Source organism: Pagrus major, chromosome 6 (assembly GCF_040436345.1).
Source record: "Pagrus major chromosome 6, Pma_NU_1.0".
In the NCBI taxonomy this organism is placed as follows: domain Eukaryota; kingdom Metazoa; phylum Chordata; class Actinopteri; order Spariformes; family Sparidae; genus Pagrus; species Pagrus major.
Window position 1 is genome coordinate 25,544,973 of NC_133220.1, and position 17,650 is coordinate 25,562,622.

At 42.0% G+C, this 17,650-nt stretch overlaps 1 protein-coding gene across 1 annotated transcript in view; it reads right to left on the reverse strand.

Moving 5' to 3' along the window:
• The window catches only part of LOC140998169 (paxillin-like), a 30,568-nt gene extending 14,724 nt beyond the window's left edge, over positions 1-15,844 (reverse strand). The window contains exon 1 of the mRNA XM_073468348.1: positions 15,643-15,844. Coding sequence (XP_073324449.1) covers positions 15,643-15,655 — 13 coding nt within the window. The 5' untranslated portion in view covers positions 15,656-15,844. The remainder of the gene's footprint in view (positions 1-15,642) is intronic.
• Between the last annotated feature and the right edge of the window lie 1,806 nt (positions 15,845-17,650).

The following is a 17,650-nucleotide window of genomic DNA, read 5'->3' on the forward strand; positions in this document are numbered from 1 at the left end:
AAAAAGAAGAAGTCGAGGAGGAAGAGGGCAACCCAAACAGACTGTCTGCCAGGCAGGAACTGCCTTTCTTAACTCTACCATCAGTATAAGAGAACAAGAGACAAGGAGGAGGGGGAGAGTGGGTTGTAAGACCAGAGGAGAGGGTCAGTATAGAGAGGAGAAGGAGGGGTTAAAATAAATGCCAGCGGGTAAGGTACCCCCCCTCCCATTGCTATGCCAGCTCCAACCTAGCTGTCTGAAAGCTATAGTAAGAGACACTACTCACGCAAATGACGACCCACGTTACAGCAGATGATGGCGTACACACACCGACGTGAAATGAGGAAAGTTGAAAGCAAGCAGAGCTCTTATCAGCGGAGGCACGGCCCAACAAAGGGAGTGGTATCACAAAGGTATATTAAGGTATAATCAGCCCCTCCTTCACAGTGTCAGCACACACTCTGCTCAGGTTACTCATGACTCACTTTTACCACATTATAATGCTACGTGATGCTACATTAAATTTAGTCTGTAAGTCCAATACAGATCAGATTATTAAAACATGTGATGTCACCATTCTGCACAACTAGTATCATTTGTACAGTACGTAACCTGGGCTGTAATGTTTTCCAGACTGAGAGGAGACACAGCAGAAGCAGAGCCAGATCCACTTGGCCCAACTTCGCATTAGCATGGCTAGCATGGTTAACATGCCAGTTGACTGGGTTTCACAGCGGAGACTCCGTTCCGGACACAGAAGCCCGAGCACATTCCACAGAGCTTCATTATGGATACAGCACAGCCCGCTGTTTACACTACTGCAGCCAGCTCTGTGCCTGGCAGCAGCAAAAACACACCCATACAAGTGAAGAGGCAGAGACAACGCAACTGTCAATATTTAGAGTTCACACCAAGTATGGCATATGATAAAAACCAACCATTCAAAGATGTCCAACAGGCAGGTGCACTTGACACTGCAGTCTAAAGGCTCTAATACTGGTCCAAAAAAAGGGGAAGTAAACAAATGTGTGAACTTGTGTGAGGTTTTCCTGTGTTTAAGATGTACAGGCTCTGACTTCTTCCTTCCAACATTTCCCACGATGCAGCAGATTTTCATTGCATTGACATCGACACAGAGAGACACGGATATACTTTTATAACTACAAATATACACATCAAGAGGTACAAACTGGATCAGACATCCATTTAGGATGAAATGAAAACAGGCCAAATCATAATTTAGATTCCATCACATATTTCTCTGAAATCCTCCATAAATAAAATGGAGGCATATCTGAAGGCTTCAGTAAATATGTGCTGCTGATGTCAGAACAAAGTTTTACTGCAGCTCAGGAGGAGGAGACCTCAGTCAACAGATGTTAGTCCAGATGGTTTACACAAGAGATGTTAATCAACTTAGCTCTCGAGCTGAACTGGCTTTAACCCTGTTAGAAAGATGCTGCTGCGCCAAAACAGAGCTATACTAAAACACTAACCTCCAAGCTATATGAAATGCATATTCTGTGGAGACCAACTGTCCGAGAGTGCTTGCATCAAAATGCAAGGCAAGTTAATCAACTATCAGCTGCTCATTTCTCTCACCAAAGTTGTTGGAATACATTCCTATAATTTAGAGGATATGAACAAAACATAAAAGACAGAAACTAGCAGCTTGAGGGCTGCCTTTGTTCACTGAAAACTGCGTGCTAGGCATGCTCTGGCCCATCCACAAACTACACAAACACACAGAGGTGTGTCAGCCTCCTCTGCCAAGGGAACATACCGTGACACACAGACTCTAGTGCAGAGTACAGACTAGCTCCCCAGTGACCAAAAATGGAACTACAATAAAATGAGGAACTCATGAGTGACACCAAAGTGCTACATCTTTAAAAACGAGCCTCCTGAATCATTCTTTGGAAGGAGAGGCATGAACTTTTGGAGATTTCAGCATATATTAGCATATTTTTTCACATGAGATAACACTTCTGTTTGATGTGCAAAGTAAAACCTTGAGAGACCCAAGTTCCTGAGAAGCAGGCAGCTGCAAAGGGGTCACAGATCTTCTCCTGCCTACCTAAAATAAGCTACATCCAGATCTGACAAACTGCCTATTTCAATTAAAACACAGTCCGGCGTATTAATCAACCAGCATTCTGTTAGCTCCCATGTCCGCAAGATTAAATATGACATAGCAGGACACAGCTGGGCTCAAACAATGAGGAATGGCGGTAGGAGTGTCGAGAGAGATAGCGAGTCAAACTGGGAAGTGTGTGTGAGTGTGTGTATGGCGCAGGAGGCAAATCCTCAGAGGCTAGAATGTGGGTTGACGCAGATTAAGGAGCCTCCCTTCCTCCCAGATGAATGGTGTGCATTTTAATTACACAAACGCTGCTCCGCATGGGGCTCATTACAGGAGAGAGAGAGGGAGAGAGATAAAAAAGGGGACTGGGAAGATTGTGGTGGCAGAGGAAGGGATGAAAAAGACAGGAAAATTAGAAATGAAAGGGAGGGGGACGCAGGGGAAATGAGGGTATGGAGAGGAAGCCATTTGAAGAGTCAACAGCAAAAGGAAGGACAGATGTTTGCATTTAAATTGTGGCCTTTCATAGTCAAAATCAGCATAAAAAAAATATTTTAAAAACTGAGACAAAGCACTACTTTTACTCCGAGTTTTGATCATTAAAAGTCCTGAACGTCAGCAGAGTGAAAACTCACATATCCCTGACAGGACATCCTGCCTGCTTGAGCTCTTATCAGTGCTGACCACTGCATGGAATGAATCAATGCTGTCTACTACCCAACACATCTCTTGTTTATTTAGCCTTGCTCATAGCAGTTCATTTCAGGGAGTATGTCCTATCAAACGTAACAAAGCACGTCTTTTAACAACCTGCAGGGGGTGATGTCGAGTCGCGTGTGAGAGCTGAGCACACCCCTGGCTTCTCTCTCCTAGGGGCTGGTGGGGGTATACAGAGCAGGCTTTATCTGCCAAGGTTCATAAATGCCGAGGCATTTGCGGAGATATGAGCTGACACCAAAGTGAAACTAACAGGATGAATATCAGCTGCAGGAATCTGTCTGTGCAGCAGGTTTACCTGTGTTCCCTGACCTCCTTTTCCGCATCCCTACTCTCATTCCTTTAATTTCTTTCCCTCTTGCCTATCTGATGTGTTGCAAGGTGCGCGCCAGTTGATATGAATTCCTGACATGCCGCAGCTCGTCTTCAAATTATGTGGGAAAGAGATGGAGAGAAATGTGAGGTGCACACGAGCTAAAGAAGATAAGAGCAATGAGGAGGGACTAAAGGCAAGATAGGACAGATGAAAGAAAAATAAATACCAGGTGTTAGACAAAGAAATCTGAATATAGTCTAGAGTTGCAACGATTGGCTGATTAATTGATTAGTTGATTGAAAGAAAATGAATCAGCATCTATTTTGATCAGCAGTTCAGTTAGATTTCAAGCAAAAATGCTTTTTAGCTTTTAGATGTGAGAATTTGCTGCTTTTCTTTGTCATGCATGATGGTAAATGAAGAGTCTTTAGGTTTTGGACTGTTGGTTGGACAAAAGAAGCAATTTGAGGACGTCTGGGAAATTGTGATGATCATTTTTCACAATTTTTTCACATTTTAATTTTTCACATTTAATGATTAATCATGAAAATAATCAATGAAGATCATTAGTTGTAGCCCTAACATAGTCATTTTTGAGTATCAGGGAGTATCTGATGGTGATACTTGAAAAATAAAGATGTAAAAACAATCTGTAATATGAGGAACAACCTTCAGCTACTAGTCTGCGTGTCAGTGTGTGTTGACATGAAGTGACAGCCTTTCATGTTCTGTTATGAGGGAGAGGTGGCCTGTGAATGTGACACAAGCTGACAGACCATCACGGAGATGATGAATCCCTCTCGTTGCTTCCACCAGAAGGAAAAGAAAAATCAGGACAAGATGGGCGCACATGCACATGCACATGCACTTACACTTTCCTCCCCTCTGGGCTCGTGTTAGACAGCAGAAGGCCTGTGCCTGTGTTCATTTGGAGCGCTTCAGCGGGCACGCAGAATTAAATCACACCAGAGACACACACACACACACACACACACACACACACACGCACACGCACACGCGCACACACACACACACACACACACACACACACACACACACACACACACACACACACAGGTGCACCAGTAGAACAACAGCACTGCACACAGGTGCCTCTCAGCTAGGCTGCCTGCACATACCAGAGACGGACTGAGGCATCCAGGCTCACTATAAATACATTCCCGCCCGACCCTGACCTGTGAGAGCACAGACGCACAGTAGATGATGGATGGCTGGCCGGTCAAAGCAACAGTAGGACATTACAGACCACCCAACCTGCCTGTACTAAGAATTACATTACATTTAAGGTACAGATATTCCTAATGACTAATTTCCCTGATGTTTAAACTTAAAGTGTAAACAGTTTCAAGGTGGTATTATTGATGGCGCCGCTGTCTCAAAGACAACTGGATTGTTTCCGTTTTCCTCGGAGTCGCAATTACCAACAACACAGGACAAAACATGACTTTATTTATTTATTTAGTCTATAATGGAGACAATGAAAGCAAATAGAAATAGTGCCAGGCTGCCATTTGACTCAGAACAGTCAAAACTGATCCCACTTTAACATTGTCTGAAAACATATTGCACATCTTAGCCGCAATAGTTAACTGGCATTGTTTACATTGGTAACAAATGCAAAGTTTTAATAAGTAAATTAATAATAATACATAAAATAATAATAATGGTAATAATTTAACCTATTAATATTTCTGCTTCCAACTAGTGAGGGTAGCAACGTTTAATCGATTAGTTGACTAAACAGGCACATCCCTTTACAGTACTCATACACCTCTGTCTCATACACTTATACATGGTATATGGAGATCCGAGTTGGAGTTTCCTTATGTTTAGATCAATGGAGTGCTACTGCCACAAATGCTATTAAAGGGAAATGGCACTACAGCCCACACTTGCAATTAAGTCATAGAATACGACTGCTGACAAAGCAGCTTGTACACTCCACTCTAAACTATTCAATACAATTATAGCAAGCTGTTCAGACACATGCAATCCAAAACTTAATACAGCACTCAAGTCAAGAAAAAAACATCGTAATGCAAAGTGACTGAATCCCCTGTTGAACAGAAAGGGGTTCCTGATGAAAGACGCTGCCCGTGGGATTGTGGATATGATCACATTAATATGACTTAAAGTACAGTGTAGCCTCATGCTGCCTCAGCAAGGCAATTTCTCATTAAGAAAAATGACACTTCTGTGCATGCAAGAAGTGCATGCAGAGCAAGCTGACACAAATTTTCAGCTCTATGACAGATGCTGCAACAACAAACTTTAACTACATAAAGCGAAGAGCCCTCCTGCTGGTTAACACGTACTCTGTGTATGAGCTCATCTTCCCCAGTTTGATTGCAGCCAGGAAACCTTGGTTGCGTACCATCTCTCACTCACCATGTTCCCTGACTGTATCTACACCAGAGATAGCCTTTGAAAAGGTAAACGACAAGCGGCAGCTGTTTTTAGCAAAAAAAAAAAAAAAACATAGTTTATATCAACTGTACATTACCAGCCCAGCACCAAATGGCAGACAGACAAAGGTAGTGACCACCTGGAGAGCCAGCTAGAGGTAGAGACCAAAAACAGAGCTATAAGAGAGTAAATATTTGACTTAAATTCGTCTGGTGGCCAGAAACATGACCGTGTTGCTATGTATATCTGCTGAATGTGTAAGTAGGCCACTGTTGGCTAGCAAGGCCGCTATATCAACTTAGAGGTGATAAATGTCAGTGCTGTGTTGACAGCTTGTTCTGCTGCCCACACATAGCCAGGAAATAATTTAAAGGAATAGTCTGCCCAGAGTTAGAGGATACCACTCTTATGTTTGCAGTGAGTGTGGAGTTTGAGCTAAGAGAGGATTAGCCTAGCTTAGCATAAAGACGGAAGACAGGAGCAAAAGCTAACAACGCTCTCTCAAAAGATGTGTTGCTGTTTTTCCCTAGTTTCCATCTTTAGGTTAAGCCAAGCCAGGCTAACCACCTCCTGGCTCAAGCTCCATACTTGACACATAGACATGAGAGGGGTATTGATCTTAATATCTTACTCTGGGCGAGAAAATTAATAAACATATTTCCCAAAATGTTTTTCAAATAGCATCAATGCTTTTAACAGAATAACCACTTTAACATTCACATACTGAGAAGATTGCATTCACCCAATTCTTTTAAAATATACATATTACCAAACCAATTAGCCTACATGGCCCTTAATTCTTGCGTGGGTGTGACTGCCCCACACAAGTGACAGTTAAATATTCACAAGCCTGACACCTCATCTCTGAGAAACTAACACCTTTTAAGCCTGCTGACAAGTCTGCTTTCCTGTAAATGACTGTATCTGACCTCAACACATATGTATGAAAAAGCTGCAGTCTACGATGTGTCAATAGGGAGGGGTCAGATATCCTTCTCTATCTTGTAGGTCTTACCAAGAAACACTGCTAAGCACCAAGGCGTACCATGTAATCAGGCATGAGAGAAAATAAGAGTAGGTCATGCACTATATTATTTAAGTAATTTTTTAAAGACGCTGTAACTCATGCAGATTAAGAACATTATCTGTACCTCTCCACAGTCCACTTAATTGTTGGATTTTTCTGTTTTTCAACCATTCAGCATCTATTCATCTACTATATTCACAATATACGATGTAACCGTATCTTCTAAAGTAGTCTAACTTCACAACATCCACCGTGCATCCGTTATACGTCAAGCAGCGATGCCTTAAACTGGATGATGTGATTTTGTATCACTTCTTAATTAGTATTTGTATGTCTTCTTTAATAACTGCTTCTATTGTTCTGTTATGGCTTGTGAGTTGTGTTTGAGCTGTTTTCTAATCCTTGCTGCAGTGCCCACGGGGACAATAAACATCTACTGAACTGAATCACCACATTTGAGTGAAATCATTAATTAAAGCATTTCTGAATGTATGAATAATGCATGAACACGCTATAAGAACTGAGAAAAGTGAATTTGAAAGTGAGACAAGAGTATCTGTAACTCAAGCAGCACCAGTCAAAAGATAAAAGACACTCTCCTCTCGCTGTCTCCCACCTACCTCCCCTCTCCTATTCCCCACAGTGAGAGGCTTACAGAGGAACAGAGAGGTAGTTTGTGGGCGCAAAAGCTTTCCTGTGGTTTACACGTTGCCCCTGTGGTTATTTTGAGCATCTGTGCGCTTGCAGCAGTGGTGAAAGCAGTACTGTGGGCGGATTTATTAAAGACGGTATGACCGATTGCTTATTTTGGAGTGTTTTTTTGGACTGCAAACAAAATCTGAATGTGTTTGGTACTTCACTTTTGACTGAAAATAACATCTAAACCAGAGCTACAATGAAAATTAAGGGCCATTATAATTGATCAGTCATATTTTTCAAGCAAAAGAGTCAAACATTTGCTGGTTCCAGCTTCTTAACTGTAAGGATTTGTTACTTTTCTTTGTCATTATGATTGTAAGAGTCTTTTGGTTTTGTACTGTTAGTTGGACAAAAGAAGCAATTTAAAGACGTCACTTAGGGCTCCGGGAAATTGTGAGGAGCATTTTGACCCTTTTTTTGACATTTTATAGACTAAAGGAGTAACTGATAACTCATTAAATATAATAATGCAAATAATCATGAGTTGCCGCCCTAATCTAAACCAAATATACACACTGTGGCGCCAAAAGGAATAGAAAGGTTAAGCAAAAGTGGAAGGAAAACTATCCAGTGAAATATTGTTGTTAAAATTCAAGACATTTTCCCGTTCATCAGCAGTACTGTTGGACAGGAAATCCTTAGCATTTGTCCTGTGGGGCTGCCACTCCACTTGCTACGAGACAAATTCACTTTACTGGTGTGATTGAGGACAGCATGTTGCAACATGCTGCAACATACTGTCTGCACCAACCGGGGCCTCCTCTCTAGAAATCTTTTACTACCATTCTTACTTGTCAGGGCACTATTTCCAAAGTCAAGAATCGATATTTGAGCTACTTTCCTTTGCATGCTTTGATTGTTATTCAGCAAATAAAAGTGCCAAAAAAATAGACGGTTAGATGGATGGATGGATTGACATTTTTCTGCCCTTCCTTTAATCAGTTCTGCCTGGTTCTGTCTTTTCTGGGTTGAAGTAGGTCACAGCACCAGAAACAAGCTGCTCTTTGTCCCCCTCCGGCAGGACAAGGACAGAGGGAAGAGGATGGAGAGGAGGGTTTGTGAGGTCGGCAAAGCAGGCCAAATCATTCCACTGGAAAACAGTCAGCTCCGAGTGGGTGCCAGAACCCGCATATGTGTGTGTATGCATGTGTGTGTAAACTCTTGTTAAGCTCACACCCCTATAAACCTGTGGAGTAGTAATCCTGACCTAAGCATCACTGATGCTGTCATTAACCCGAGTGGCGTCTAGATCTGGCTCTCTGAATGATCCTCTTTAACAAGCCAGATGCTGATTGTAAATCCAGCTAAAGCACAAGCAATCTGAAACACACACACACACGCATATACTAATGCTCACTTTCGCTCACATGCGCACACTCACTTGTTCTCCACCCCCTCCAACTTCTCAATGCATCAAAGGCCTTCATTGTGGTGGCTTTATTTCCCCAAATAGGGCAGTACCAGCAGTGTGTCAGTGATTATTTAAACCTGCGCCAAGGCCAGAGGAAACCTGCTGGGCACAAACCCATTTCCTAATAAAACATCGATGTGTTATCTAAGCCTGCAGAAGAAATGACATTTAGGAGCCAATTAGAGGGAAGCCTAAAAAAAACATGCAGGTGTATTTGAAAGGGCATCTGTCATTGAAAGAGCTCCATTTCATATGACAAATAAGCATTCATTGAGCTGGAGCACAGAGCCACCGTTTTTACAGCCTTTTCAAACACTGAAGTTGTTTCCCTTTTTGCGCTACCGATCATATTTTGCAATTACTGTGGCATCTTTATCTTCTATGCTAAACTGTTATACCAACTGTTTTCCTATTACGGCTTGCATCAGAGGATCAGCAGCATCGTATCATGCAAGCTGTCAGTCACTGTCAGACTCAATCTCACAAAGTCAGCAGGGAAATCAGTTCATCAGAGTATATCGGAAGGCTGATAACAGCTTTAGGGATATGTGTATAGTATAAACCGCAAAGCAGCATTGGTTAATCAATTTGTTTCAGCCATTTTCCAAGAAAAAAGGCAAAATAAGACATTTGATACCTTATACATAGGGACTAACTAATCAAATTTTATTCTAAATTACAATTTTGGCTTCCAACTTTGTGAAACAAGACAACTGAGATCAAATGTTTATTTTGCCACATTGCGTTTTGCAATGTCGCTCTTGTTTTGACTCGTTATAAATCCAGCGCTCCTTTTTCATTTACAACAGTGCACATTTACCCTTTTCTAAAAGCCCAAACTCACTGTCAGCCAGGCTGTATGTTTAGTTCAGCTCACTGCGGTCAAGTGAGCCATCGTTTGTGATTTGGATTTTGATGCAGGTCTATCTACGGCATTACGGTACCGGTGCTTGGGGGGGCGTAAAAAAGACAAGGAAGTCGCATTTCAGCAATCCATTCACATTTTATACACCAAATAAAAGCAAGGTTATCAGACACATCATACAGTATATCCAATAAGTCTTTATATTTACTGTATTATAGATTATATTATTGTTATAAAAATGTGTTTGTTTTCAGTTGAATTATATTTAAATTTAAAATGTACATTCTTAAAAAGGTCCAATGTGTAGGATTAAGTGGCATCAAGCTTGAGGTCTCAGATTGCAACCAAATGAACACCCCTCGTCTCACTCTCCCCTACAGTGGCTGCAAACAATGTGAAAGGCCGTCTCTAGAGCCAGTGTTTCATTTGTCTGTTCTGGACTATCTAGAAACATGGCGGTGCAAAATGGTGGACTAATGAAACAATCATGTTAAATAATCATGATCTCAATATTGACCAAAACAAATGTGGCAGATCATTTTGCCCTACAAATACATGATACAAAATATGTTGTAACTGAGTCTTGTCTTCTCGTTTTGCCTCATTTCTTCATTGACCAAATGTGAAACAGCGAAAAAACCTCAAGAAAGAAAAAGACCACAAGCAAACCAGTTCCTCCTGCTCACATTACGGAAGTCACCAAAAATAGGACAGGATGAGGCACATTCACAAGTTAGTATGACTAGCATGATGTCTGCGACCTACAGTGGGCTATTGTGTTGGTTGACCACTACAACACTAGAAAGGTCATGCAGGGCACTTCCTGCCATGAAACATGTGTCTGGCTGGAGAAGAAACTGCCCAATAAAAAGGGGCTCATTGAGCTCAGCTGACAAAAAGCAGGACAGAGGAACATGACTGACGTACGCAGTAACTACTTTGTATGACATGCTTGTCTATAATTAAAACTACACAGATCCTGACCACAGTAAGGTTTTGCTTGAATCCAAATGGGTCTAAATATGTTTTTTGGCTAGAAAGTCTATATCCACATAAACATCAGTTCCAGAGACCTACAGTAGCTGTTCGGATATCGACCCTGCAGGCTGTTGTCACGGAGCGCTAAACCCATGAGAGATGACATGACGGTTGGCTGAGTGTGGAGCTGTCGCTGCTTAGTCAGCTTCCCCTTCAGAGCTGTCTGTCCACACCGGCAGTCTGCGATCAGGAGTGTGTATGAGTGTTCAGTGTGTCTGCATGTGTGTGTGCTTTATTTGTGTGCTTACACCATATGTTTCAAAGCCCTGCAGCACTTTCATTTTAAAGTCAAACAGATGGACAAACGCTGGAGGAGATACAGGGGATTCTCTCAAGCCTTCAGATGCTACATTGATTCTGTGTGTGAGTTACATGCATGTGTCGAACACAAGAGACTTATCATCCAGTGCAGGCCTGCCCCTTGTTGCATTAAGCTGGGGGGTTACTGAAGATGTAATTTGCAACAACAACTTGCCAGATTTTTGAGCTCAAGTGAAGAGGAAGTTAACTTGAGGGGGATTTTTGCAAATGGGAACTTCCAAATCCAGACTGACTTTACACTTAACAGTACTCGAGTGATTCAGCATTACATTTCCATCTAGTTTGGGGACTTGCAAGAGTATGTAAGGCCGAGATGTCCTGACTTTTAGTCCCTAGTGTGGGTCAAGCTCCAAAAACACTGGATCCTACACCTCCCATAATGCATCTCAATAGAAAATTTTGTTTGAACCTCCCTGCCTAGAAAAATGGCCTGGTGTTTCAAAAATCTACACCCCCAGTTTGTAACTCAGACTTTCTGTTAAAATGTAAACCTCAAGTCCTAGTTGAGATACCTCTTAAAAGGAATAGTTCAACACATTTTAGTACATACTCTTATTTGCTTGTCGAGCAAGAGGATTGATGCCACTCTTGTTGCTGTATGCTAAGTATGTAGCTGGAGCCATCAGAAAGACTGGAAATGAGGGAAAACAGTTAGCCAAGGTGCATCCAAAAGTTACAAAACCAACTATCTAGCACCTCTAAGGATCACTGGTTACCACTGGTTAAAGCAAAATAATTATGTTTTTTGGACTATTTATTATCTGCACATAACATTAATTGACAATTAAACAAGTTTTTTTTTTTTGTTTTTTTTCAAATAAAAAAAATAAGATATAATATGTTAATTGAATAGCTTTAGAGGTGCTGGTGGGTAGAATTTGTTACCTTTGGACACAGTCAGGCTAGCTATATCTACCTGTTTCCTCTCTTTATACTAAGCTAAGATAACCAGCTTCTACCTGTGGCTTCATACTTAGCATACAGATATGAGAGTGTTTTCAATTTTCTCATCTACCGTCCACCAAGACAGCAAATAAACATATTTCCTCAAATATCACACTATTTATTTAAAAGGTGCAATATGTAAGAATTCTAGTTGAAAACATTCAAAAGTTAAATAAAATTATCACCAGAATGGGAAAGAAATAACAGTCTGACGTAATCTCAAAGGCACCTATGTGTTATGTTGCATGTCTATTGAAGGTAGCATGCTAACCAGCTAGCCCCTAGGCAATTTGTTTCACAAGAGGTGATAGTCCGATAATAAACAACACCAGCACTCCCCTGATGGAGGCAGATACTACAACCACTAGCTGCAAATGTATTTGAGCTCACGAGCTAACAGCAGCTAAAATGAGCAGCAGTTAGCAGTTACTCTGGTGATATGCCGCCCTCTTTTTGTTTGAATTCAACAGGTGGACAATTCTTACATATTGCACCTTTAAAGCTTCTCTATTTTAAAAGATCAAAGGGAAAACAGCATTTTTTTGGTCATATTAACAAAACCTAAGTCATATATGCAGTTTTTTCCTGATACTGAGTTCTCCTAAAACACGTTTGTGACTCCTGAACACTGGCTTCCTTTGTAGATTCCTTCAAAACCCGGAACTAGTTCGCTGGTTATTATGAATCAGGCACAACAGAGTTGGTGATCCATAAGTACAGCATAATTTAAAGGAAGTGGAAGGTTGACTTATGTTGACAACAACAGTGGCTGATGAGGCTCTAGTGCTAGTAGGCTCGGAGAAATTAGGTTATCATACAAACTGTGTCCCTGACAGAGTGAAAAAACTACCACTTAGGCATAAACACCATCCATGTCACAGTCTAATATGGAGAATGTAGAGGAGTTGTCACACATCCACACGTGACCGGTTTGATGTTTCTTTTGGTGTTTAAACAATGAACCAACCTAAATTTAGACTTGGGTGAGTATCTAGGCTACATCAGATCTCATTTGGAGTTGGTGAAAAACTACTCTGCCCACGCCCACTCCAGGAGTGACATATCCATCGCTGCAGCTGCTACGCTCACAAGGCTCTGGGGACTCACTTCACTTCAAATGATGCCACTAAGGCGACAGTACAACAAATCAGTGAATGGTTACTGTGTTTGCAGACATGAAAAGGAAATACTGAAAGGTACTGCGGCTCAAAGTCAGTAAAAGGAAGTAAACTTTGGAGGCTATTTGACATTCATGTCCTGTTGGTGCAGGCCCAGAGCGCTGAAGCAGGGAGCAACGCTTGGCAGCACTGATAGCTGAGGAGGGGAGGTCAATGAAAGTTTGCCTCAGAACATGCCACAGCATCTTAACTGCAAAGACCACATAAATAAAAGGAGGCACAAATGATATCAAATCCAAGCCTAGCATAAGAAAAGAAAGCTTTTTCTATCCAATTTCCAATTCTGACTTTCATTACTGACTGGAGTTAAAGACCTGATGATTGCCAGCGATCAAGCGTCACAATCAACTTTCATCCAAGTCTTCCGAAAAGGCTAATCTGCTCTCCTGCAAACTCAAGCCAGCTTTAAACTGTCAATAGATTGCAGCCTGCAGCTTCCTATGAGGTTCACCACAGGAATGGAGGGGAGTGGGGAGAGAGAGGGTGGGGCAGTGCAGTGTTTAAGGAGGATAAATTCTGGCTGAGGCCCAATCCCTGCATGTGGGCCTGATCCGCACCGACGCCCTGCCTGTGAGCAGCGCTAGGCTGCTCCCAAGAAAGTGTCTGGAGATCGCAAACTGAGTGCGCAACCATGATTTTCGAATCACAGCAATGGAGCTGTTAGAGAGAGCATGACCCTGTTAGTTAGAGTCACTGCTTTGGGGCAATGTGGGAAGAAGGAGGACTGGAAGAAACAAACCATAAAAGTGAGGGGAAAGGGTTAAAGAGAGGTGCCTTTTGGTAGGTGGAAGGTGCTGCTGGCTCAGCGCTTGAGAAGGAGTCCTCTGCTGAAAATGTGTGTAGGTTTTGTTGTCCTCTCTGGGGTCTGAGGTGGAGGACTCCCTGCACTGAATCACTCCAGCTCTTTGGGAGGAGCTTCAGTAGATCCACAGCTGCATTTGAACCATTTTAAAACTTTAACACATTCAATTCCCACCAGTAGATGAAGGAAAAATTCCCAGCCCATCAGCACCACCCATAAGGACCAAGAAAACAACACTGGGCAAGTTTGTGTGCCGCATTTTTACCCATCTCTGCTAAAACGATGACAGGATTTACAACCCTGTGACATGGTAATTACACTGGGTTGTGTAACACTCTTTTTTTAAGCAGCTACTTTAAGGAAAGCCCTTCACCCTTGTAAGCTGAGAGGGTATCCATAAATATTGACTGGATATTGTATGACCAATATTCTCGGTGCGGTATCACGCTCGCCACCAAGATGTCAACCAGAGAACTGGATTTCTACCCACATGGAGATGTTTGATTCAGGTGTGGAGCCAACATGATTGCATCGACTAAGGAAATGCAAAACAGAGGCAGTCTGAGTCGTCCTGCCCTGTCTGGAATGAGAATGAAAAGTTAACGTGCTGTAGAACAGAGCCGCATCTCTTATCTGAGCACAGGTCCGCCTTTCTGGATGGCCTTTTGCAAGACATTTATCATCTTTGACTTTATGTATTCAGGTATTTTTTTTTAGCACCCAATGAACATGACTCCTTCTGTGCATTACACGGACGTCCTGCTAAACTTAACCTTACGGTTGCCAGGGTAAAACTCAAACCCTCGTAACTACTGAGAGCTTTCCTTCTGCTTTTGATTACGCTGCATGCTTTTACACCACCAAGGAGGATCTGCGTAGCTGTTTGAAACATGTTTCTTCATTCACAAGCAAGAATTTCAAAGTATTAACAAAAAAAAATAATAGCAAGGGAGCAGTTATCTAGAGAGCCAGGTTGTGCTGAGCTCTACACATCCTCCCTGTCACCACAGCCTGCCCTCAGGCATTAGATTTTTCTGCTGTCACCAAGCTTGCCATAATTCACTGAGTTAAGCTCATCTTTATGGGCAGGAGGACAGCAAAGCTCTCCTGAATTCATCTGCAGCTGTATACGTGGGCAAACACAGCACTGGTGTGACAATCAGCTGAAAATGAGGGCTGAATTGGCTGCAAGTGGCTTTAAATGGGGCTACAGAGGTTGGATGTTTTTGATCAGAGAAGCCAGCTGTTACCACCCCACCTGCAGTGGAGGCAGTTACGCAACCCTGATAAATCACCAGGAGAGAATCGATAGTGTCTCATCAGATGTCACAGCAGCTGATCGGTGGTGGATATACACATTTCCAGCCTATTTTGAGCATGAAAAAGTTGCAGGAGCCCTGTAGCCTGTATCGTGCGGAGTTAAGTGGGGAGATTATGAGGTGAAACTCGCCATCAAACGCTGACAATACATCAGACACAGCTCGATTTCCCCTCAAAGACGGTTTTTCCTCTACAAAGACCAGCTAACACACATGTTAATTGGGCTAATTATCGCAGCGAGTCTGGTGCCAGTGGTTCCTTGTGTCAGCACGCGGGGCCTTTCCGGGCAGTAACCTCGCGCTGGGCTCAGCTCAACCTGTGTAACTTAAGCTACCTGGACGGACCGCCGACCCAAACAGACAACTACGGTCAAAAAACCTCGTTGAAAACCTTTGTTTAGCTGAATAAACACCCAACTCTAGCATTGTGTGTTTGCGCTAACAGCTTACACACACACACAGAGACACACACACACACGCTGTGTAAATGTTGCGTTCACGGCGAGCGAACTTACCTAAATCATCCATGTTGGCCGGAAATCGTTCCAAGGAACCGGACCGGTCCTCCTCTGTCGATCACAGCGGGACGAGAAGCAGCCTTTTCAGCCCCCAGTCGCCAAATCTCCGATCCTAGATCTCCCTGGCTGGACGTAGCGAAGTTTTCAAGTTCCCCTGCTGCTCGACGAGCCTCAAACACACTCACAAGCACACACATACCCTCCCTGCTGCCCCCCTGGAGTCTCCACCAGTCCACACATCCAGCCCCCTGCCTGCCCACCAGACCCTACACACAGGGACCGGCGGCATCTAGCGGCGGAGAGTGGTACTGCATCACCACAGCTGGAATGTGCGGTTAATTAGCGATTTCGGAGAAGCACAAAGGAGTTGTAATGTTCACTCCATGTAAGTATGTAATATATATAGCTTTCAAATTATCTTTATATTATTATATTTTATTTACGTTTTTCATTCAATTAGTTCCTTATCTTTTGTCTCTTCCCTCCTGGGCATCAATAGTCTTATATTATCTTGTTGCTGTCAGACATTATCTACACCAAGACAATCTGATGGTGCACACATCAAGTTCAACCCGAGTGTATAGGCTCTGTCCGCTTAACTGTTCGTTTGCACTTGTAAGTTAAAGGGTAGCAACAATTTTACACATAAAGAGTGTGTTTACGGGTCTTGGGAAATAGTAAAGTATATGTGAAAAAGGTAGTATAAAATCTTTTGTGGCTCCAGAGGAAGCTGCTTGTAATCTGATAAATTGCCTCAAGTGATGTCACTAATTGGCTGAGTTGCATTGTGGGTACAGCGGCAGATACTTCTGCATCTTTTTTCAGATGGCAGCATGGTGAACAGGCTGTGGCTGTGGTGGGACCAAGATCATGAATACCTGGATGATGAGCACCACTGATGTTCTGGGGGGTTTTAATCAACCTCTACAGAGTGTTGCTGTTGGACAAATCCACACTCAAAACAAGCAAGTGGTAGCATATCTCCAAAGTAACTGCTAACTGTAGCTGTCATTAGCAGAGCATCTAGTGATGCATACTGGGAGATAGGATAACAGGAGAGTGCTGGTGTTTACACCACTAACACAGGAATGTTGGAGCATGCCGACCACTTCATTAGATATCTCTGCAACACAACACATAGAGGTCATACTATCGAAACTTTTATTTCTTTTAGATCATTGTAATTGAGCATTCAAATTCTTACATATTGCACCTTTAAAAGCTGCTATAATTATATTATTATTATTATTATTATTATAATATTATATTATATATATAATTCAGATTCAGCTTTATTTATATCCCGAGGCAAATTTTCCCTCGGGATATAAATAAAGCTGAATCTGAATCTGAATCTGAATGATGTCAAACAAGAATTTTGCATCCAAATATTTAATATAACTCAGATTTTCTTTAAGAATTGACTTTTTACTATGAGGAATAACTGCAAAAGAAATTAAAATAGTTTGACCTAATAGCTTAAATCAAGGAATCCAGTAAAAAAAAAAAAAAAGAAATGTTCTTTTGCTCTCACAGTTCAGGATTAATGAGTAAAAACGTAAATGTAATGTTAGAAATGGCTGGCACTTAAATAAGTAATCAGATGTCTCTGCCTATTCTCAAACTTTCCAAAAATCTTCAGATAAAAAGATAAATAAAAATAGAAAATGAAACAATAGAAAAGAAAAATTGACTCTTCAGGCCCTTCGTCCACTGTGATTTATATCCCAGTGATATCAGAACATAACTGGCCTAGTAATGGCTGTACATTGAAATATAAAGAGCCAGGGCTTGCCTCACTGACCCCACATTCAGTACAAGTCTCTACTTCTCATGGAATAATAATCCATTACTTCTCAATGGTGGATATAGACTAAATGTCACTTAAGAACTGTATTAAATCTCAATATAAATCTCTGTGAGAGAGCGTTAATTGCAACCTCAGCACACTGTACAATGCTTCTCCTGATCAATGATTGGTGTAATAGTCCTACAATTATCCTGC